Source organism: Musca autumnalis, unplaced genomic scaffold, assembly GCF_047663935.1.
Source record: "Musca autumnalis isolate F117 unplaced genomic scaffold, ASM4766393v1 scaffold_5, whole genome shotgun sequence".
Classification (NCBI taxonomy): domain Eukaryota; kingdom Metazoa; phylum Arthropoda; class Insecta; order Diptera; family Muscidae; genus Musca; species Musca autumnalis.
Genome location: NW_027412088.1, coordinates 20,490,341 through 20,514,659, shown reverse-complemented (window position 1 = coordinate 20,514,659; position 24,319 = coordinate 20,490,341). Strand labels below are relative to the sequence as shown.

Genomic DNA, 24,319 nt, shown 5'->3' with positions numbered 1-24,319 from the left:
GGTATATTAATTTGAAAAAGTGGTCCAATGCGACAATTTTGTTAAAAAACCTAAATTGAAATGCGAGCAAAAAATTTTCCATTATATACGGTTGACATACCCGTGCACATTAAGTACAATTTTTTGTAAAAAAAAGTTTTTCTGACCTTTCATGCCACAAATTCCGAATTTTGGTTGGAAAATGTGCAGAAGATCTTCAAAATACTCTAAATCTTCAAAATATCTCTTCTAATAAACGTGGATTGAAATGGACATTTTTTAAATTAAACTTGTATATCCTCTAAGTATTCAAGGTCCAAATTTAAAGAAAATTGGACAATATAGATTTGTTCTTTTAAAATACACTAAGTCGAGAGGTGCCGTTATATGGGGATATACGAAAACGTGGATTTTTATGGCCATTTTGAATGCCGAAAATTTAACGGATCTATTCGGGTTCTTCGCGAAATCGCTAAAGCTAGAACCTTGCATTATAAATGTGCGTAATTGTTGTTGTGAAGGGGTGAGATAAAGTTTAGTGTTTGGAAATTCGTACTGGAAAGGAATGCTGTGTTAGTGGAGGGTTAAAACCAGGAGTCAAATCTGAAATTTGCATTATGATACGTAGTTTTGGAAATTCGAAATAAAAAATATGGTAGTTGTGTAGGGATGCGATACGCAGATTTTTTTGTAAATTCTGACTACAATCGAAAAAATATTGGTAATAAAAAGTAGGTCTTAGTACAACACAATCTCCAGTATTCACCATTCCCGTATTAAATATTGTTTATATATATTTTGTTCCCTTTCCGCATACGAAGTAGCGGGTATTTGCTAGTAACATATAAAATAGAAAATATTAAATATAAAATATATAAAATCTTTATAAATAAAAATCAAATGTCGTTCGTTGGTAATGGCATCAGTTGAGAGCGGCTAAACCGATTTGGATAATTCTTTTTTTGAAATGTTCGTCATAACCCAACTTAGGTTTTCTACAAAAACTACTGAACTGATTTTCCTGAAATTGTTATGGAATATACAGGGAATAGGATACATATTTTGTTGAATTTCGGAAGGGGCGGGGGTTTCCCCTATACCCTATGTCTTTAAAAATGCTATATCAAATGTCGTTCGTTGGTAATAACATCAGTTGAGAACGGCTGGACCAGTTTTGATAATTCTTTTTTTTGAAAGGTTCGTCATAAAATAGGCTACAAATTTAATAGCATTTCGAAAGGGGCGGGGTATTTTCCCTGTACCCTAATTTTTAAAAATGGTATATTTACAATAATTACGATTGTATCGGTTTGGAAATTAACTTGCGAGATAACTGTGATTAGGTCGCTTACCACGCCCAATTTTTACATTATGTTACATCTACAAACTACTGAACCGATTTTTCTAAAATTGTCAGAGAATGTACAGGTATGGCCCCCGAAAACAGGGTACATATTTTATTGAATTTCAGAGGGGGCGGGGAACCTCCCATATGCGGCATTTTTAAAATTTAAGGATTAATCTACAATTTAAGTACTTCTTTGCGGCCTAAAGACCCAACCACGTCTGTTTTTTAAATATGTTAAATCTCTAGTACTACAGCCACGCCTGTTTTTTCAATATGTTAAATCTCCAGTACTACTGAACCGATTTCCATCAAATTAGCAGCAATTAGCAGCAAGGACAGGGGACATGGACGATAATAAGTCCTAAACAGCATCAATGGGCGAAAAAATCCGACAAAGTTCGTAAGAGAAAAAAAGGCTACACACAGAGAAAAAAAATATGATTCGAAGAGCAAAGTATGTATAGTAAAGATATTGTTAGTATTGTGTCTCCAACAATCGTTTTTGTTAATTACCACAATTCTTTTTGTCATATGCAACAATAGTTTTTGTCTGCTGGGCAATATTATTCTCTTTTCTGCGACAATTTTATTCTCCGAAAAAAAAAATTTGTTGAGTTTTGTTTTTCAGAGTTCCTCTTATCTTTGTTTTTTTTTTTTATATTTTATCTGAGTTCTTTTTTTGTGTACATACACCATGAGATTCCTGTTTTTAGTTGTTCTTCTTTCTCATCTTCTTTTCATATTTGTTATGGTTTTATGGTATTCCGTATGTTGGGGCAGATGCTTGGAGGATGAGAGCAATGAAGTAGTTATGTTTCTTCATTCAATTTGTCGCCATTTTAGTTAAACCTGTCAAAACCTGGCCATGTGTTGCGCTTGTCAATACTCACAATATTAGCGGTGACATTTATACCAAAGTTATGTGGAAAATGTATATGAGAATTATAAACGATCAAATCAAAAAATTCAGTAACAGGTTTTCTATGCTGACAATAGTTTTTGTAAAAATTCTAGACTATGATATTTCCTACCATCGGTGTTGTTAATGATTTTTACAATATTGAGAAATTTGGAGCAAAATATTGTATTTTTAGATTTGCAATTGCAATGCTTGAACAATTAAATTATTTGTTGGAACAAAATTAGATATTGTTGTTCCAAAAAAGCGAAAAATATTTTTCTCTGTGTGTACAGACGAAATCTGTTGATAAATTTAAAATCCTCCTCGTTTTGACAATGGACCGATGAAGTGAGGTAGAAAATACCTATTTTTGAATTGTCATGCATAAAGTCCATAGAAAGTTGTCATTAAAACTCATTACGACGGGCAAGCAACGCTAGTATAAAATATTAAATTACTTACTTATGTATTTAGCTGGCCCATTACAGAACATTTGTTCTATAGACCGAACTAAGAAAAGATCTCCAATTCTCTCTGTTTCGTGATTCGCTTTTTGGAATACCGCGCCTTGTCATCTCTTCATCCACTTGTTTGCGCCATTTCTGAGTGCACCGCCATGTGGCTCGAATTTATACGCCTTTTTAGCGAGTTCATGATCGCTGATTCTTATTATATGGCCTAGCCAACGCAATCGCTGCATCTCGATACGTTTAACAATAGTGATGTCGTTGTATAGCAGATACAGTTCGTGGTTCATACGACGTCGATATTCACCGTCAACGCAAATCGGTCCGTAGATCTTTCGAAGAATTTTTCTCTCAAACACGCCAAGCACTACCTTATCTGCTTGCGCAAGTACCCAGGCTTCGGAGCCATATATCAGCACGGGTAGTATCAGTGTTTTGTAAAGCGTTATTTTTGTTTGACGAGTTGTGGCTTTGTTTTTAAAGTGCTTACTTAAGCCAAAGTAGCATCTATTGGCCAATACAATTCTTCTTTTTATTTCACAACTGATGTCATTTGTTGTGTTTACGGCGGTGCCGAGGTATACGAAGTCTTTTACTACCTCAAAATTATAGGAACCAACTTCAACAGTCGGTCCGAGCTCAATGGACGCATTGCGCGTCGACACCATCAGCTTGGTCTTCTCGCCGTTTACAGCCAGACCCACTTTAGCAGATTCTCCTTCGACCTTCATGAAGGTATCGGTTACTTCTTTTACTGATCGTCCCATGATATCTACATATATATAAAATTGAATCAGTGCAGAAACAATTTTTGCTTTTTGCACTGAGAGGTTTACATTGGAATAGCGATTTTGTCTTGACTTCATATACAAGCAGGTTAAAATTAATTCGATTACCTACATTAAAAAGTAGACGCACAATGTTAAACACTATGATGGTGCATAAAATTTTAATGGGTAATATTCCCTCGGATTTCTTAATATCATCTATTAGAATAAATGTTCCTTGTAGAACAATTAGAAACTATCAACCCTTATTTAGAGATTTCCACCGCACGAATTACTCTATGGGAGATCCTATTAACAAAATGTGTGTAGATTTTAATTCCATGTATTGTAATGTAGACTTTGGCATGAGCCTTGACCTTATAAAATCTAACATAATTTTATTTTTAAATGAATAGTATATAAAAATGTATTAGTAAGTAACTAACTAGCTGATGAAGTAAATTCTGTAGCTGGTTTTCAATTTCCCTCTCATACCCCATCATGATGCGGATTATGGTGTGTACGCGATCCCTACGTAAAAGGGAGGTCGCCCCCTCGGTCGACAGGGGTGGGAAAGTGAGGCGTGGGAACGTTCGAAAAAAAAAAATATCATCAGCAGAAGCAAGTAACATGTGGCTATTGGTGTAGATTGTGCCACATCTTTTGACGTTTGCCTCTCGTATAACCTTTTCTAGCAGGATGTTCAAAAGATCACACGAAAGGCTGCCTCCTTGCCTGAAACCTCTTCTGGTACAAAACTCTTCGGAGAGGTTCTTTCCTATTTTTAACTGAAGATCTTGTGTCAGTTAGAGTCATTTTACAAAGCCGAATGAGCTTTGCGGGGATACCAAATTCAGACATTGCTTGGAATACCTTTGAACGTAGCGGACTGTCGAAGGCTGCTTTATAATCGACAAAAAGGTGGTAGGTGTCGATCTGCATCTCTTGGGTCTTCTCCAGGATTTGGCGCAGGGTAAATATCTGGTCAATGGTGGACTTGGCAGGTCTAAAGCCGCACTGGTATGGTCCAAATATCCCTGACACTATCTTGTAGGCGATAGGGAGAAGACGTATGCCCCTATAGTAGGAGCATAAAGTCTTATCTCCTTTCTTATGGACGGGACACAGGATGTTCAGGTTCCAATCGTCGGGTACGCGTTCTTCCTGCCAGATGGAGCTAACTAGCTGATGCATACACCTTATCAGCGTGTCGCCTCCGGTTTTAAACAGCTCGGCTGTTAGGCCATCAGCTCCTGCTGCCTTATTATTCTTCAGCCGGTTTATTGCTGTCTTTACCTCATCTTGGCTGGGCGGTATACATTCAATACCATCTTCTGGGATTGGATCTGTGGTATCTTCGTCGACTTCGCTACAATTGGATACCAACAGTTTTGAAAAAATGCTCTTTCCATATCCTTAGCACAATATCTGTATCAGTTACCAGATTACCTTGCTGGTCTCTACAGGAAAATATGCCAGTTCCAAAGCCATCAGTTTGATGTTTCACACTTTGGTAGAATTTTCGGACTTCATTCTGTCTCCTGTACATCTCGATTTGTTCACACTCCCGCTTTTCCATCTCTCTCTCTCTTTTTCCTGTGGAAAAGACGTTTCTCCTCTCTCCTTTTCTCCCGATACTTCTCTCGTGCGCTACGCGTTGCTACTGATTGTAAAGAAGCCTTATACGCCGCATTTTTCTCTTCGGTAGTAGCACGACACTCCTGGTCATACCATGGATTCCTTGGTGGAGGTCTCTGGTATCCAACTACTGATTTTGCGGCTGTTTGCATGGAGTGGGTAAGGTTTTGCCATTGTCCTGATATGTTATCGGGACGAGGAATGTTTTGATTAAGCAGTTGGGCCAGTTGAGTGGAATATGCTGTGGCTATCTGTTGTGATTGCTGCTTACCGATGTCCAACTTCCGTGTTGTGTCTGTTCGCACTTTGTTTGCTACGTTTAATGTGGTACGTACCTTTGCTGCAACAAGGTAGTGGTCCGAGTCTATGTTTGCACCTCGGAACGATCGTACATCCAACACGCATGTCTTCCATCTATCACAACATGATCAATTTGATTTATTGTTCTTTGATCTGGCGACAGCCAGGTGCCCTCATGAATATCGAGATGCTTAAATCTGGTACTGCTAACTACCATATTTATTGCAGCTGCAAAGTCTATCAGTCTCATACCATTGTCAGATGTTTCACTGTGGAGACTGAATTTCCCGACTGTTGGGCGAAAGATATTCTCCTTTCCAATTTTGACATTAAAATCGCCTAGAATCATTTTAATGTCATGGGCAGGGCAACGGTCATAAGTTTTTTCTAAGCGCTCGTAAAAAATATCTTTGGTCTGTTCGTCCTTGTCTTCAGTGGGAGCATGAGCGCAAATAAAGCTGATGTTGAAGAATTTTGCTTTTTATCGAATTGTAGTGAGTCTTTTATTCACTGCAGTGAAGCTGGAGACCTGATGTTTTAACCTCCGACCAACTACAAATCCGCAACCAAACTCATGCTTTGTGTCATGGCAGCTATAATACAGTGCGTCACCTTTAGGTGTTGTTGTGACGCCTTTCCCGTTCCATCGTATTTCCTGTATGGCAGTAATGTCGGCCGTGTACTTTTCAAGTACATCTGCCAAATATTAAATATTGGATCGGACACCTTCTAAGTCCGTTAAAAGGTATTTCATCCATAGAGACTTCTAAGAAATTTTTATCAAAAAAAGATTAGTTGGAAGTCTTGTTTCGTTAGGAGGTCTTCTATACGCATCAGTCCCTCACAAGGCCTTTTATCCCAAAAAGATTGTTAGACCTCCTATTCGATCTATAAAAGTTCTTTTGAACACCATGCATACATAGTAAGGATGCTTTCTACCACGTATAAAATTTTATTTTACCAAACTTTCCAAATTTTTCTGTGTGACCTTCCGAGTTAATTAAGGTCAACGAATGTTTAGTTCTCATGGATATTAGATAATAATCAATTTTTTTCTTGGTTTTTGGAAATTTTATTTTGAATTACCAAAATATTTAGTTTGCCGGACGCAATGTTAATTTTTGTTTGTATCATAAACATTTTTTTGTGACTAAAACCACCCTCTCCCCCTCTCTAGCCGCAATTTGTTTATGGTCTATGCACCAAATTCACCATAAAGATGATTATCAACAAATAAATATTTGGTTATTTTGTTTATTTCGAAAGCAATGATCCACATTTAAATACCGGCAACCATGAAAAACCAACTTATTTTTATTGTCGCAATACAAATTCAATTTTTCTACTCAACAACTTGGGCTGATATTCGAGATTTTATTATTGAGAATGAGGTAATATTTATTATATACGTATTGAGCAAGGCTGGGCAAAGAATCTAAACGGGTTGTGGCTAGCCTTGATATAAGTAGAGACATTTTATATTTTGATATTTAAAAAAATCTCTTTTTTCTTTTTTAGAACGACTTAAAGCGTTTCGGTTTGGCCGATGTAGAGGCCCATTATGATGATGATATTGATGCAAATTGGATGCCAGATTCTTGTGGTGGAGATGTTTACAGCGATAATCCGTATCCATATATGGACTTTATGGGTAATGAGGAGGATATGTCTTATGATGCTTCACAAATCGATCCGCGACTTCTAAAGGAAATCATAAGGCAAATGAAAGAAGATCCTCGCTTTGAACATTTGTGGAAGCATTTGGATGATGCAGATACCAATGGGCTAATGGCTATTGATCATAAGATGGAGGAGAAAGGTGGTTATTATGACGACGAATCTCTTCATGTCGATTTAGATGACAACTTTCAAGGTGATGATAATTATGAAATTGAATAATAATATTAAGTTATAATTTATAATTTAATAAGTTATAAGTTGGATTTTAAAAGGCAGGAAACTTATAATTATAGTGAACGTTTAGCTATAAATAAAATATATTTTCTCTATAATTTTCAAAATAAAAAAAAATATGCATGTGCCCGTATTAAATGCATTTTTTATCATTTTTACACAAACACTACTGAAAAGCAAAAGGTCAGATGTTCTTTGGCCCAACAGTCGGGAAATTCAGTCTCCACAGTGAAACATCTGACAATGGTATAAGACTGATAGACTTTGCAGCTCCTTGAAACATGGTAGTTAGCAGTACCAGATTTAAGCATCTCAATATTCATAAGGGCACCTGGCTGTCGCCAGATCAAAGAATAAGAAATCAAATTGATCACGTTGTGATAGATGGAAGACATGCATCAAGCGTGTTGGATGTACGATCGTTCCGAGGTGCAAACATAGACTCGGACACGGAAAGGCACGCACCCGCTTAATCGTAACAAACAAAGTGCGAACAGACACAACACGGAAGTTGGACATCGGTAAGCTGCAATCACAACAGATAGCCACAGCATATTCCACTCAACTGGCCCAACTGCTTAATCAAAGCGCTCCTCGTCCCGATAACACATCAGGACAATGGCAAAACATTGCCCACTCCATGCAAACAGCCGCAAAATCAGTACTTGGATACCAGAGACCTCCACCACTGAATCCATGGTATGACCAGGAGTGTCGTGCTGCTACCGAAGAGAAAAATGCGGCGTATAGGGCTACTTTACAATCAGTAGCAACGCGTAGTCCACGAGAGAGGTATCGGGAGAAAAGGTGAGAGGAGAAACGTCTTTCCGCAGGAAAAAGAGAGAGATGGAAGAGCGGGAGTGTGAACAAATCGAGGTGAATGAAGTCCAAAAATTCTACCAAAGAGTGAAACATCAAACAGATGGCTTTGGTACAGGCACATCCTGCTGTAGAGACCAGCAAGGCAATTTGGTAACTGCTCAGGATGTGGAAAGAACATTTCTACAAACTGTTAGCAGCGAAGTCGACGAAGAAACCACAGATCCAATCCCAGAAGATGGTATTGAATGTATGCCACCCGGCCAAGATTAAGTAAAGACAGCAATAAACCGGCTGAAAAATAATAAGGCAGCAGGAGCTGATGGCCTACCAGCCGAGCTGTTTAAAACCGGAGGCGACACGCTGATAAGGTGTATGCATCAGCTAATTAGCTCCATTTGGCAGGAAGAACGCGTACCCGACGATTGGAACCTGAGCATCCTGTGTCCCGTCCATAAGAAAGGAGATAAGACTTTATGCTCCAACTGTAGGTGCATAAGTCTTCTCCCTATCGCCTACAAGATAGTGTCAGGGATATTGTGCGAACGACTAAAGCCCATGGTCAACGAAATAATTGGACCATACCAATACATCTTTAGACCTGGCCAGATATTTTCCCTGCGGCAAATCCTGGAGAAGACCCAAGAGATGCAGATCGACACCTACCACCTTTTTGTCGATTATAAAGCAACCTTCGACAGTCCGCTACGGTCAAGGGTATTCCAAGCCATGTCTGAATTTGGTATCCCCGCAAAGCTCATTCGGCTTTGTAAAATGACTCTAACTGATCATCAGTTAAAATAGGAAAGAATCTCTCCGAAGAGTTTTGTACCAAAAGAGGTTTCAGGCAAGGAGACAGCCTTTCGTGTGATCTTTTCAACATCCTGCTAGAGAAGATTATACGAGAGGCAAACGTCAAAAGAAGTGGCACAATCTACACCAATAGTCACATGTTACTTGCTTATGCTGATGATATAGACATCATGGGACGATCAGTAAAATAAGTAACCGATACCTTTATGAAGGTCGAAGGAGAACCTAGTAAAGTGGGTCTGGCGGTAAACGGCGAGAAGACCAAGTTGATTGATATCGGACCAACTGTTGAAGTTGGTTCCTATAATTTTGAGGTAGTAAAAGACTTCGTATACCTCGGCACCGCCGTAAACACAACAAACGACATAAGTTGTGAAATAACAAGTAAAAAAGTATCAGTCGGCGTTGCCGACAGAGATATACCCTCAGCCTGTGCAAATTGAAACACTTTTTTCACAAAAACTTATGTATTTAGAGTGTTTCAAAACTTTGGTCGTATGAACCGACAAAAATGTTGATTAGGATTAAAGTTAAAAAATTTTGCGGAAAAGGTACTTAAAGGAATGGACCGACATAGACCATGGGGGTGCCATAGGGGGTTTTTACACCTTTCGGGCTGTTTTCTCAAGAAGTATGGACTTGCCCCTGAAACAACGTAATTGAGGCAGCGAATGTAAGTTGCTTCAACAAAAATCAAAGTGATTCAATAGCAGGTCTTAAAGTGAACTTATCCAAAATTTTGTGTGGGAGGTACGGGATGGAGTGGACAAATATAGTCCATATTCGAACCTGATCTATATCTGGTAGATATTATGAGAATGTGTAAAGTATGGACCAAATCGGTCACTTCCATCAAGAGTTATCGTGCGCACAATTTTTCCGAATGTTTTTGAACTTTTGTGGGGTAGGTACCTGAAGGAGTGGACCGATATGGCTTATCTACGAACTTAAAGTAAGTTTGGAAACAATATTACGAAGGCCAAATTTTGGCCGGAATCGGCATTTCCGTTCGAGAATTATCTTGCGCTTCCACCCATAAACATGGTGTCATAGGATTTGTTTCTCAACTTTCAGGTTATTTTTTCAGGAAGTATGGACTTGCCCCTGAGGAAACTTGTACCTTCGTATAGGGGACAGTGAATACAAGATGTTACAACAAAAACAAAGGCGATTCGAGAGCAGGTCCTAAACTGAACTTTTCCGAAATTTTGTGTGGGAGGTACCCGAAGAAGTGGACCGATTGAGTCCATATTGGAACCTCATCTAAGTTTGGTAGAAATTACACGATGTGCAAAGTATGGACCAAATCGGTTCGAGAGTTATCGTGCGCACAAGTTTTGCGACAATTTTTGAACATTTGTGGGGGAGGTACCTGAAGGAGTGGACCTATATGGCCCATCTTCGAACTTAAATCGAATCTGGACAAAATATTTCAATACCCAAAATTTGAACCGAATCGATTGATCCGTTCGAGAGTTATCGTGCGCACCAGCCTGCCAGACAGACAGACGGACGGGCATTGCTAGATCTACTCAAAATTGTCTGAAACGGATATCGCACAAACATACTTGGGGTCTAAAACCATTATTTCGATGAGGCACATTTTTGGTCGTATCAAAGTGTAAAATACCCTCTTTAGCCTAAAGGTTGAGGGTATAAAAAGAATAATTGTATTGGCCAACAAATGCTACTTCTGGCTTAAGTAAGCACCTTAAAAACAAAGCCACATCTCGTCAAACAAAAATAACGCTCTACAAAACACTGATACTACCCGTGCTGATGTATGGCTCCGAAGCCTGGGTACTTGCGCAAGCAGACATGGCAGTGCTTGGTGTGTTTGAGAGAAAAATTCTTCGAAAGATCTACGGACCAATCTGCGTTGATGGTCAATATCGACGTCGCATGAACCACGAGCTGTATCTGCTATACAACCACATCAATATTGTTAAACGTATCGAGATGCAGCGATTGCGTTGGCTAGGCCATATAATAAGAATGAGCGATGATGAACCCGCTAAAAAGGCGTATAAATACGGACCGCTTGGCGGTGCACGCAGAATTGGCAGGCCAAGGAATAGATGACGCAAACAAGTGCATGATGAGATGAAAAGGCGAGGTATTCTAGAGTGCGAAGCCACAAATAAAGAGAAATGGCCTATGGAACAAATGTTCTGTAATGGGCCAGCTAAGTAAGTAAGTAAGTAATTTTTAAAATCATTTTGTGCGTGAGGTTTTTTCACCGAATCACCTTATAATTAAGATTTTATATAATCTTATGTAAAAACTCATCACGTTATGATACAGGGATATGAAGTTGTAGAAAAGACATACCCCTAATGCCCATAAATTAATAAAAGCTGTGTTCCTTTACTTACCTGATGTTACCATTTTTATACCCTCCACCATATGATGGGGGTATATTAAGTTTGTCACTACGTTTGTAACTACTCGAAATAATCATTGTAGACCCCACAAAGTATATATATTCTTGATCAGCGTGCAATTCTACATTGATATAGCCATGTCCGTCCGTCTGTCCGTCTGTGGAAATCACTCTAGCGTCCGAACGGATTGAAGTAGGTTGATGAAATTTTGGGAAAATATGTTATATTTACGTAGGACTTTTGGTATTGAAAGCGGGCTATGTAGATCCACGCTTTCGTATAGCCCCCATACAAAATGACGCGTGACGCGTCGTCGTTTTAAGGAATTTTTAAAATATTTGGCCCATTTTACCACCGAATTGGTTGTAATTTGGTACTTTGTGTCTCCAGTGGCCAAAAAATAATCCTACCAAAGTTGGGTTATATAGGTCCACGTTTTGGTATAGCCCCCATATAAGGCCCCATATAAAGTACGCGTCATTTTAATATATTTTGAATGTATTAGACCCATTTGACCACAGAATTGGTTGTAATTTGGTATTTTGTATCTTCAGAGGCCAGAAAACATTCCTACCAAAGTTGGGTTATATAGGTCCACGTTTTGGTATAGCCCCCACATAAGGCCCCTTATAAAGTACGCGTCATTTTAATATATTTTGAATGTATTAGACCCATTTGACCAAAGAATCGGTTGTAACTTTGTACTTTGTGTTTCCAGAGGCTAAGAAACATTTCTACCATAAAATGTTTATATAGGTCCACGTGTTGATATAGCCCCCATAATACAATATCTCCCGATTTTCGATATTTTGAACGTTTTAGCCTCATTATCACACCGAGATGGCTGAAATTTGGTATTTAGTCTTCTTTAGGCGTATAAAACTTTTCCCCAGAAATTTGTAGCTATAGGTCCACGCCATCATATAGCCCCCATAGAACGGTACCTTCCGAATTTCGGTATTTTGAAGGTTGTGGCCAGATTAATCCACCGAAATGGCTGAAATTTGTGGTGGAGGGTATAAAAAGTTCGGCCCGACCGAACTTAACGCTTTTCTTACTTGTTAACCTGCAAAGCGTTCCTTACCCCAAAAAGTGGTAAAAACTGGCAGCAATTTTTAAGAGAGTGAGAGAGGAGAGAGAGCACAAATACCTTTCTCTTCTACCACAGGCTACCAGACAAATTTCTGTAGGTAAAAATGGTAGAACTGATTTTTCAACATTTGTTTGACGATTATGAGGATGAAGAAAAACAGAAAAAAAAGGCGAACGCTGACAAAACAAAATTAAAAACTGTGAAATAAAAGAAGAAAATTGAATTGTTATGTTTCTTTTTGACATGGCTACTAGATCTACCACTTTTTCGTTCCTTTACTTTTCTGGTAAAAATGTTCATGAGAGAGCAATTTTGAGCAATTTTGACAGTTTTCTCTTTTACCATTTTTACCATTAAAAAAGTAATGGAACAAAGCTATAGTGTTACACAATGATGCCTTTTCTATCCTCTTTTTTTAATTTTATATAATCTGTAGTTTTGTTAACTTAAACATCTAATTAAAAGTGAAATTTAATCACTCACCCTGTCATTACCAAGCAATTGGGCAACTGGTCAAAGCCGACTAAACGTTAACGTCATTTGCATAATTGTTATCGTCATTTAACTGCTGGTATATTTTTGCATACTTTACAAAGCTCCTACAAATTGTGCAAATGCTACCAGCAGCATTGATGATAGGCTGCTATCTAAAAAAGAGAGGACACGATGACCTTCTACGTACTGAACAGAATGTAGTAATGTCCTTTGTTGTGTTTAATGTTAATGCTGACGAATGTATATTTGGAAATTTTCGTTAAATTTTTTTCCCAAAGAACGGTAATTAGAGAAGTATAATATTATTTTCAACATCAGTTTCCTTCACTTTTCCCTTCAATTTGCCTCTATGAAATATGATCAATAACATAATCGCAAGGGAAAACCAAAAAAAAAAAAAAAACAATTTTCTTCCATTAAATTTTATTAGTCATCAACAAATTATCAATTATTTGATGCACTGGCGTTGATATCAAATCCAATACACTTTCCTTACACACGTCTTCATAATGATGGCACCGATCATGAATACCATCCACTTCGGCTTGATAATATTGCAGCGGCAGATTTTCATTTCTCGATGTCGAAGGCCTTGGAATTATGAAATGAAAAGAAGTTATGAAACAGTAGGATAAACCTTTTAAATTTAATACTTACGAGAACATAATGTGTATTATGCTACCCAAAACACCATTTATATGTCCCAATTCCGAAGAATTTGTTTCGCAAATTAAACGCAACAGGCAAGGTTCACCTTCGAAACCGCTTCTACAAAAAAAGAAAAAACATGAAGTTGAAACAAAAATCATAGAAATGACATCAGACAGGTGATAATGTGTCAGTCGACTTTATCGGCAGAGATATACCCTAGAAAATAACTAAACACAATACTTCTGACGTCTCTATAATACCACGTACAGCATTTGGACCAAATCAGTTTCTCCCTTCGTTATCTTACGGTCAACCCAGTTAGTTGGCGTCGGCAGGCTTTGCCATTATCTCAGGAACAGAATGGACTTGCCCCCGAAAAAAAACTTGTTAGTCCATATTTATATTAGGCAATTTTCCTTGCGGCAATTGTCAGTTTGATGGAGAGAGAGAGATGAGGCAAATGGTAACCCTTTGCCTCTCAACACCCTCTCTCGTCGACAAGGGAAATTGCTTACTGTAAATATGGACTTACAACAAAATTCAAAGGGGTTCGAGAGCATACCTAAAACTGAACTTTTCCGAAAATTTCTATGGCAGGTACCCGTAGAAGTGTTCCATATTCGAACCTGATCTAAGTCTGGTAAAAATTTTACGACGTGCAAAATGTGGACCAAATTTTTGTCAACAATTTTGAAATTTTATGGTAGGGGGGCGATTTTTTACCTGTGGAAGTGGGCTGATATGGCCCATTTTCTGACTTAAACTAAGTTTAGACAAAATATTACGAAGGCCCAATTTCGGACCAAATCGGCTAATTTGTTCGAGAGTTGTCGGGCGGTCCAGCCACTATACATGATGCCATATGGGGTTTTTACAGCATTCGGGCCGTTTTCTCAGGAAATATGGATTTGCCCCTGAAAAACTGGTACAGTCATAATGTGACCAACGAATACAAGTTGTTGCAAAAAGAAACAAAACGATTCGAGAGCAGGCCTTAAACTGCACTTTTCGAAATTTTGTGTGGGAGGTACTCGGACAAATATAATCCATATTCGAACCTGACCTATATCTGGTAGATATGTTAGGATGTGTTGTCGTGGCCACAATTTTTCCAAACAATTTTGAACTTTTGTGTAGTGGACCGATTGAGTCCATATTGGAAGTTCATAGTATGGACCAAATCGGTTACTCCCTTGAAGAATTACACTGTACAACAAAAAAAAAATTACAAGACAATTCGGTTAGATTATGAAAGAGGACCAAAAAAAAAGACACGTGTATCGGCGTTTTAAAAGTTTACATCGGGAAGTAACCTAAATAGGCGTGGCAAGTTCCGCCCATTTCTACAGGTTTTGAAATATTCGACATCAGATTCCTTGGAATTCTTGCATTTGAGGTATAAAGTGTCTTTGGCAATATTACTGACAACAATGCGGGGTATCTTTTTATGAAAAAATTAAACTTCATGCGAGTCACTAAACCGGTCTTTTTGGTCCCTTTTTTCAAAAACGTTTAAAAACTCCTTTAAAATGTTATCGTATAAGATCAAAATATTCTACAAAATTATTTGTCATAAAATTTTACTATAGGTCCCCGAATACACCAAAACTGTAAATCGTACTTAAACGCCAGGAATCTGCCAAAAGTAAAATCACGTTTTAGGGTTAATGTTGTACTTTTTCTGAGTTTATTAAGTTTTGTCCCACAAAACTTCATTCTAGATAGAAGACGTCAAAGACAAAAATATTCTCCTTCAAATTTCAATGTAAGTCGCCGAATAAATGAAATATGTATTTACAATATATATCAAGAAAATATATACATCAAGTTTGTCAACAAAACACCCAAATATTTTTTTTGAATAAATTTGTTTTGTTCTTTGTGTTGATGCACGAAAGTAACATGAAATTTAGTTCTAGACGAAAGGTGTTAAATGAAGAAATATTCTACACAAAATTTCACCGTAATACTATGTTTACATTTACTAAATCCACTTGATTTCAACTGTCCATTGCTCAAACGTCAAATGAAATCCAATCGATTTCAGTAGTGGGATTCTGTAACTCATTTTTGATGTTACCGACAAAAATCGGTAAAATTAAATCGCAAAATTATGACTAAAAACATAAAGAAAATTTGGCATCCCTGTTTGTGTCGGTAGAGGCTAGCGACTACTTTTCATTCATCGTTAACTTACCGAAAAATTTCGTTAATTATCGAAATTATAAGCATTTTAATTTTACCTACAATTATCGATAACAGCAAAAATGAGTTACAGAATCCCACTACAGATGAGTTTTCATTTGACGTATACACAATGGAATTGACAGATGAAATCGAGTTGATTTCGTAAATGTAAACGTGGTATAAGTCCCAGAACAAACTAGATATTTAAGTAAAATACTTTGTTAAGAAAATGACGTTACGAAATTAGATATTATAAGTAGAAATTATTTGTTAAACTTTTAAACTCTTAATTAAAATTTATTCAATACTGAGTAAAAAGAAGAAATGTTCCAAATCAAATGTCATTATGAGTCTCTGAACGAAAGAAATTTGTAGCTATAATATTTAACATCCCCAAGATGCTTTCGCTGTTTATATATGATTTAGGACCATATTCTACCGTTGTTATTCACATTTTCGTTATCTGCGCTCAAAAAATATGTTTTATTGATGTTTATTTCATAATAAATTCTTTCAGAAGATCATATGTGCTCGATCCAAACTGTTTTTGAAATATCTATGGTGAATATATATCGCTCATTTACTCAACGAGTGACATAACTCAATAAATGTGTGTTTCTGAGTTAGCAATTTATATTTTTTCTACGACTTCTACTTTATCTTGTGTCAAATTTTCATGCTGATATCTCAAAAACTCAGCGAGTTACAGCTCATTTACTACGAGTTTCGCATAATTCAACACAAAAGTTTTTTGATTTATGAATCACTAAAACACTTCAAATCATGCTTGATCATGCACAGAAATTTAGCACTGATATCTGGCTATCTGGTTGCAAAATATGGTCCAAGTAGTTATTTTAGTTTTAGTGCAATAATCTTTTTAATTTGGGAAGTCAAATTTCAATCGCCAATTTAAAACTCTTTTTTCTCGAAACTTGATTTTTCGAGATGTGTCACTCTTTGAGTAAATGAGCGATATGTATATGTGGAAAATATTGATAACCCAGATCGAACTTTGTAATATTACGTATTTTAGTACTATAAACTAAAATAACGTCATCAGGATAAGTCATAGGTTCCTGATATTGTATGTGAAAATGCGGGGATAGTCTACCGATATTGACCAGTGAATATATGGGGACTATATCAAAGTGTGGACCTAAGTTAACAATTTTCGGTGGAGAAGTTTCGTGACTGCTGGGATCTTCAAATGGCAAATTACAGAAACAAACAAATTCGAACAACAAATGCAGCTGAAGTCCTCAAAATACCAAAAACCTGCATGTACCGTTATACGGGGGCTATACCAAAACATTAACCTATATTAACAAATTTTAATGAACAGGTCAAATTACAAGTAGTTCGGTCAACAAATGTAGGTAATCTTTTCAAAACACGTGTAGTTGGGAGTAAGGTAATATGCCGACAATTTATCGTGGAGAAGTTTTGTGACCACTGGGAGCCTCAAATGTCAAATAACAGGTAGTTCGGTAAAAACGTAGCTAAAATCCTCAAAATACCTAAAATCTAGAGGGTCACCTTACATGCAGGCTATACAAAAACATGGACCTATGCCCACAATTTATGTCAAATGTCAAATAACAGGTAGTACAGTCAAAAATGTAACTGAAACCTTCAAAATACTTAAATTCGGTTGTTATCGTTATATGAGGGCTATACATGGACCTATGTTAACAATTTTTATTGATGAAGTTTGTGAATGTCAATTTACAGACAAATCGGTCATAATACATAAAATCGGCAGGTACAAAACACAAAACCCGGAACTATATCCACAATTCATGGTGGAGAAGTTTTATGACCATTGGGAACCTAAAATGTCAAATAACGGGTAGTTCGGTCAACAAATGTAGCTAAAATCTTCAAATAGCTAAAATCGGGAGGAAAAAAGACACTCGGCTGCAAAAATATAGCGTTCTAGGTACATTTTTGTGGATTACAACAGATTACAACAATGTGGACGCCATCAATCCTTGCCCAATAGGAATTGAGGCGGTTACACAAACCGGATCTTAATTGCGCCAAAACGACACTCGTTCGTCGTGGCAGTTATTGTCCATTCGGTTTCACTATTCGTTCTTATAGCCACCGCGATTGCTTCAGTATGAATACCACTTAAACTTTCTTGATATGCCTGTTGATCAGAGGTTCTCTTTTGAATCTTTCTGACTTACTTGGTTTTGTCTATAGCACCGATTACATCTTCTTGTGTCGACTTACCGGCAAGATTTTAGACTCGTCATGTAAGCATTCTGGAAAAATTGCAAGTTCTTATATTGCGTATCACTTTCGTTGGCAAACTACACTGGCGTCGCATAGCATAGCACATACTGGCTATCGCGTTGTATGTGGTTAGCAAGGATTATTTGTCCAGTTCCTAAATTCAGCCGGCTAGGGTCTGAGGAAAACTTAGGCATGCATATATATAGGCTATCAAATATGACCTTCAGAGTAACTGTTGTTGTTGTAACAGTGTTTATTATTATGTTTGTATGTTCGTAATTCTGTTCAATCTGGCTCTGGGTCTATCTCCAGTTCCAGGAAAATGGCTGCTTGGATGGGATGTAGCCACAGATCCACTGGAGTTAGATGAGTAGGTTTGGCGGTGCAGTTGAAAAGGTACTTCGTGTCGTTCGGGCCCATGTAGCGTACTGGGCAGATGTCTTGCACGGTGCGATCGATTTCCGCCCAATAAGAATTTAGGCGACTGCAATATCTCGAGCGTAGTTGAGCCAAAATTACTCTGGCTTGTCGTTGCAGCTGACGCTCCTCAGCTGCGATAGAGGCTATTCACACTATATTTGCTTATGGCACCTGCATCCGTGTGAATGCTATTTAAACCTGCTTGATATGCTTGTTGATCTATGGGTTCTCTCCTGTATCGTTGGACCTTTCCCTCTAGAGCGTGGATATACTTCCTGATGTGCCTGAATGTGTCGGGCCTACCCACCAGATGGTGATTGGGATGGCTCTCACGGTAGCCCCAAGCAAGTACTGCAACGAAGAATCCTTGCCTCCTCATGGTTCACTGAACACTTGAGGAGGCACCCTGTTGCTGTTCTCAGGGCGGCATTCTGACAGGTTTGAATCTTTTTCCAATTCGTTTCACATAATCTCGGGGACCAAACTGAAGTCGCATAGCTTACCGCAGACCGACCTATCGCATTGTATGTGGTCAACAAGGTTTCTTTATCTGTAATCCAAGTGCTGCCGACTGGGGACTTGAGGACCTTGTTCCTACTTTTCAGTGTGCGCACGACTTGAATGTAGTGTCGTATATGACCCTTACAAATTTGGGGGCAGTTTGTGGTTGGAATTCTGCTACCGTCGACCATAGCATTCAACTCTTTTCCAAAGTGCGCTGTGCATGTGGTGAACACAGTGGCATTAGATATTGTTGCGGAAATCTGCATATTCCTCGAGTGGAAAAATGTGGTAAGATCGGTTAAATAGGAGTTCAGTATCCCACAGATGTCATCAGAGAAGATAACTGACGCCAGGATCGTGCAATCATCCGCATACGTTACGATCTCGATGCCGTCTGGAGGGGGCGGAATACAGGAGAGATAGAGGTTAAACAGTTCCGGAGATATCACCCTACCTTGGGGAACTCCCTGTTTCACTCTACATGGTTTGGACTTCTTATTCCTGAATTCCACGTACGACTGTCGTCCACACATATAAGAGACTATCCAACGTTTCAAGCTTGACCGGAGGGTTTTCTGATCAATGTCCTCAAATAGCGTGGAGTGCCTGATTGTATCAAAGGCTTTTGATAAGTCAAGCGCCACCATCACTGGTCTATCACACGGCGGTCTCTGGTTGAGTCGTTGAGAAAAATATATGTGGAGATGGCGCGCACTGTTGTTGTCGTACTGTGCTGCTATCGGAATCCATGCAGATGATCGGCAACTTGATACCTATTTCTGATACTGGAGAGTACTAAGGTCTCAAGGGTCTTTGCTACGGCCGACAAAAGCGAAATCGGCCTGTACGACTTACTTTCACAAGATTTGCTTTAAGAACTACTTATAACATTGATAATATGCCTCACTATATTGAACGATGCCGAATCCTTGGTATTCAGCAACTATATCAAAGGAGGAAGCTGCAAGGTATTGTTTTTATAAAAGATCTATTTGATTCAAATATTGATTGCTCTGAACTTTTGTCTTTGTTACCCTTGCACGTTCCAAATCGATTTTTAAGAGAACATCAATTATTTAATATATCTTTTCATAGAACTAATTATGGGAAGAATGAGCCGTTAACACGATGTCTTTGTTTATTTAACTCCATTGCAAACCATATAGATTACCACATAGAACGTCATGTTTTCAAGAGATTAGTTAGATCTTTGCTTGAAAATGAACCTTAACTATACATCTAATGTTTGCCAATTTATTAAAATCCTAGTTTTTAAGTCCAATCCAATGTAATCTGTGAGAGCATAGCTCGGTAGATGAAATAAATAAATAAATAAATAAATAAATAAATAAGTAACGTCGCCAAACATGACTGAGGTCCTATCATACCTACTTCCAGGGTTCAAGAGTGACCTAACCGTTGCCCACAATTGCAAGTCTTCAGATGATTTAACCACTTGTTCCGCTTATGCTCGCCGACCAGCCTATTAACATCCAGTGTCAGCTCCCTGACCCTGGGGTCATTGGGGTTGGTTCGACAAAGCTCATCACGCTCATTTGCTAATTCCGTCGCCTCTGCTGGGAAATTGGGTCTTACTTCGGGTATTCGACCAGCAGGGTTATGGTGGGCGGCTGCAGCAGTGATGATGTCTCGGAATGTCCTTTCCGCTACCCGAACATCAGAATGATTGGGCAGTTCTCTGAAGCGGTAATTGTTGATCCCACTGAAACTCGGTCAATAATATTTCCTATGATTGACGAATGTGCGGCGTTCAGAGGTGATAAAATCGGGTGGTCTGCTAATAGAAAAAATTATGGGGAGATGGTCTGATCCAAGGGAAATGAAGGGTTGCCAGGTATCGTCATTTTTCAGACCAGGTGACACGATGGTTGTGTCTAGCGAACGGTGACACTCTCCTCTAATTCTGGTAGGGGCGTCCTCATTGACCGTGCAAAACGTAGAGCTATCAATCTGCTTAGCCAGCGCTGCACCCCTCTGGTCGTTTCCGAGGGCCGAATGCCACATCTCATGATGCGCATTAAAGCCCCCCAGGACCAGACCTTCCAAAAGCGGGCTATTTCAGGCTTGTAATCTGAGATGCAGCTATTTCTCGGCGGGATGTATACGTTCAGCAACTCTATCTCGGCATTTCCACATCTATATATGTACATTCCATGTACGGGTCATTAGATTCAGGCTCAAGCGAGATAGGTCTGTATTGAACAGACTGGTGCAAAAGGAAAACTAATCCCCCACCTCCACTTCTGGTGCGATCCTTCCTTATTACGTTGTAACCATCACAACGCTCTAAGCTGTGGTTGTCGTTCAGCTTTGTTTTCTGTACCGCCGAGAAATAGATGTCAGAGTAATTAGTGGTCAAAATTGTTGGCCCATCCACTTACACATTCAATCTCCCATTTATCTCCACAGTTCATGTTATGAAGAGAGGGCTGTTGACCGATTTGGTCCATACTTTTCACATCTTAATATATCTACCAGATATATATCAGGTTTTATATGGATTATATTTGTTCACTCCTTCGGGTACCTCCCACACAAAATTTCGGATATGTTCACTTTAAGGCCTGCTCTCGAATCACTTTGATTTCTGTTCAAGCAACTTGCATTTGCTGTATCAATTACGACGGTAAAAGTTTGTTCAGGGACAAGTCCATACTTCTTGAGAAAACAGCCCGATAGGTGTAAAAAAACCCATATGGCACCATATGTAGTCGCTGGAAAGCACAATAACTCTCAAACTGAACAACCGATGTGGTCCCAAAATTTGGCCTTCATCATATTTTGTCCAAACTTTAGTTTCAGTTCGAAGATGGGCAATACCGGTCCACAACTTCCGGTACTTCCCCCCAATATTTAAAAAATTTCACTAAAATGGTATGCACGATATCTCTTGAACGGGGCAACCAATTTGGTCCAATTTTGGATCACCTAATATTTTGTCCAAATTTAGTTTATGTTCTAAAATGGTCCATACCGGTCCTCTCCTTAGGGTACCTCCCACAAAAAAGTTTAACATTTGTGTCTAAGTGCAGTTTAGGGTCTTTTCGAAGACCCTTTGGAAATATATACCGATGCTGTTCGTTGTGTTCCTGTTTACAGCAATATTACGTTTTCCGTGGACAAGTCCATGCTTCCTGGCATACTGGTCCAAAAGATAAACGATGACCCAATGAAATGACTATCAAAAAAGTATGACTACCAAAATATGATCCTCTTCCATAATGGTCTATGTCGGTCCATTTCTTTAAGTACCTCCTCCGCAACACTTTTGAACTTTAATCCTAATCCACATTTTTTTCGGCAAGTTCAAATGTCCAAAAAGGGCCACAAAATTTTAATTCACATAGGCTGAGGGTAAAGATATCTCTGTCGGCAAAGCCGACTGATACTTGGTTTTATTACGAATATCTACAGAGCGATTGAATTCGATCCAATAGATTTATTTATAATAAGACACGGTGCTCTTGAAACAAATTTAAATGGAAGGTGCTTACACCGCGGAAGTTCTTGCGGATTCTGAAACTACAATGTTTATAGATGAGAAAAATCAAAAAACAAAAAAATCGCCGGAGCGCTTTTTAAATAAATCGCGATTTAAGTTGAAATTTTTAGGGGTTGTTTAGGTTTTCATGATGTTGCCTGGAAACCGCAAGTCCTATCAAAATGGAACTAAAACAAATGTTGTAGCCATGAAAATTCTCTATAAGATTGACCTTTATGGTATTCTCGTTGGTTTTACCGTTTTTGAGATATAGAAGTTCAAATTCGGACAATTCAAATTCAATTCAATTCTGTATCGCCCCCTTTTAAAACAATGTCATGACTGCAAATTCCCAACTTAAACTTATATATCTAAAAAAATGTTACAACTTAGGATAAGTCAGTTAGATAAGCCAGTCTTGTAGAGAATTTTCACAGCTTTAAGATTTTCTCAGGTCACATATCGATAAGACTTACCGTATTCAAGCAAAATCGCGAAACCCTAACAAAAAAAATTAAAAATGTAAACTGAGCTTCTTTATCTCAAAAATGGTACAGGCTGGGAACAAGTGATAAACGTCAATCGTCTAGAGAATTTTCACAGCTACAGCATTTTCTTTAGCTCCATTTCGATTGGACTTTCGGTTTCCAAGCAAAATCGTGAAAACCTAAAAAACACCTAAAAATGTATTTAAAAATCTCTACAACGATTTTTTCTTGTTTTTGGATTTTTCTCATCTATGAACACTGCTGTTTTAGAATTCACAAAAACTTTCCCTGTGTAAGCGGTTTTCATCAAAAGATAGTTAAGGCGCACCCTTCATGACATTGTTTTATAAGGGGCGATACAGTCAGTGCATTGTCCCAATTTAAACTTCTATATCTCAAAAATGGTAAAAAACTACGAAAATACCGTAAAGGTCAATCTTGTAGAGAATTTTCATAGCTACAACATTCTTTTTAGTCCCATTTTGATAGGACTTGCGATTTCCAGGCAACATCGTGAAAACCTAAACAACCCCTAAAAATTTCAACTTAAATCGCGATTTATTTAAAAAGCGCTCCGGCGATTTTTTTTGTTTTTTGATTTTTCTCATCTATAAACATTGTAATTTTAGAATCCGCAAAAACTTCCAGGGTGTAAGCACCTTCCATTTAAAATTGTTTCAAGAGCACCGTGAAGATAGATGATCTCTCCAATCTATCCGTTTCCACTTACCTTTCAAATTTATCAATTAGAATGTGATAGAAATGCTTGCGAGATAGCAACGATGGCATCGACCTTCTTCTGCGGCGACGACGACGCTGCGTTTCTGCCGAATTAGTTGGTGACTCTGTGGACAAATCTTCACCTTCCGTACTGGTGGTATTGGTTTCATCATTTTCTTCCCCTTCATCGTCGGCTTCTTCATCTTCTTCTGTTGCTATTTCCTCGGCAGATGTCATGGTACAATTTGTGTTGCATTTCTTGCCACTATCCAATCTACCTTCCTCGAATAAGTCTTCATCTTCAATGCCGGTCTATTGGAACAGAATATTTTCATTTTTGCAACAATTAACACATTTGTTGTCGTTGTCATCTGACATTTGTTTCTATGGACTTTCAAGCGGATAACTTACCGCATATGGTGGTATACCCCAGGTTTGTGGTAAATTGTAATTTGCTTCGAAATTATATGAAATGAAAACATTGCGGTGAGGCAGATCCAAGGGAACAGCAATGGCAGCAAAAATCTAATGCCGAAACAACACAAATTTTAAGAGCAATTCTTGTTTTGTCATTTCTTCAAACTGAACTTACACCATAGGCACTGTTGGAGGGATAGAATGTCGTACTTTGCGTAAACTTGACTGTGACACTTGCCAGAAGAGCAAATAACATAAACCGAAGCAT

General features: G+C 38.3%; 2 protein-coding genes across 2 annotated transcripts in view; one reads left to right on the top strand and one right to left on the bottom strand.

Moving 5' to 3' along the window:
- LOC141406218 (uncharacterized) overlaps positions 1-7,299 on the top strand; it is a 51,904-nt gene extending 44,605 nt beyond the window's left edge. The window contains exon 4 of the mRNA XM_073991418.1: positions 6,919-7,299. Coding sequence (XP_073847519.1) covers positions 6,919-7,299 — 381 coding nt within the window. The remainder of the gene's footprint in view (positions 1-6,918) is intronic.
- Positions 7,300-13,334: 6,035 nt separating this feature from the next.
- Positions 13,335-24,319, bottom strand: LOC141406216 (uncharacterized). Its single transcript, XM_073991413.1, has 5 exons — positions 24,227-24,319; positions 24,046-24,159; positions 23,645-23,946; positions 13,576-13,686; positions 13,335-13,509 (listed from the first exon to the last, which is right to left on the bottom strand). The coding sequence occupies exons 1-5, from the start codon at positions 24,317-24,319 to the stop codon at positions 13,335-13,337; spliced, it is 795 nt and encodes a 264-aa protein (XP_073847514.1).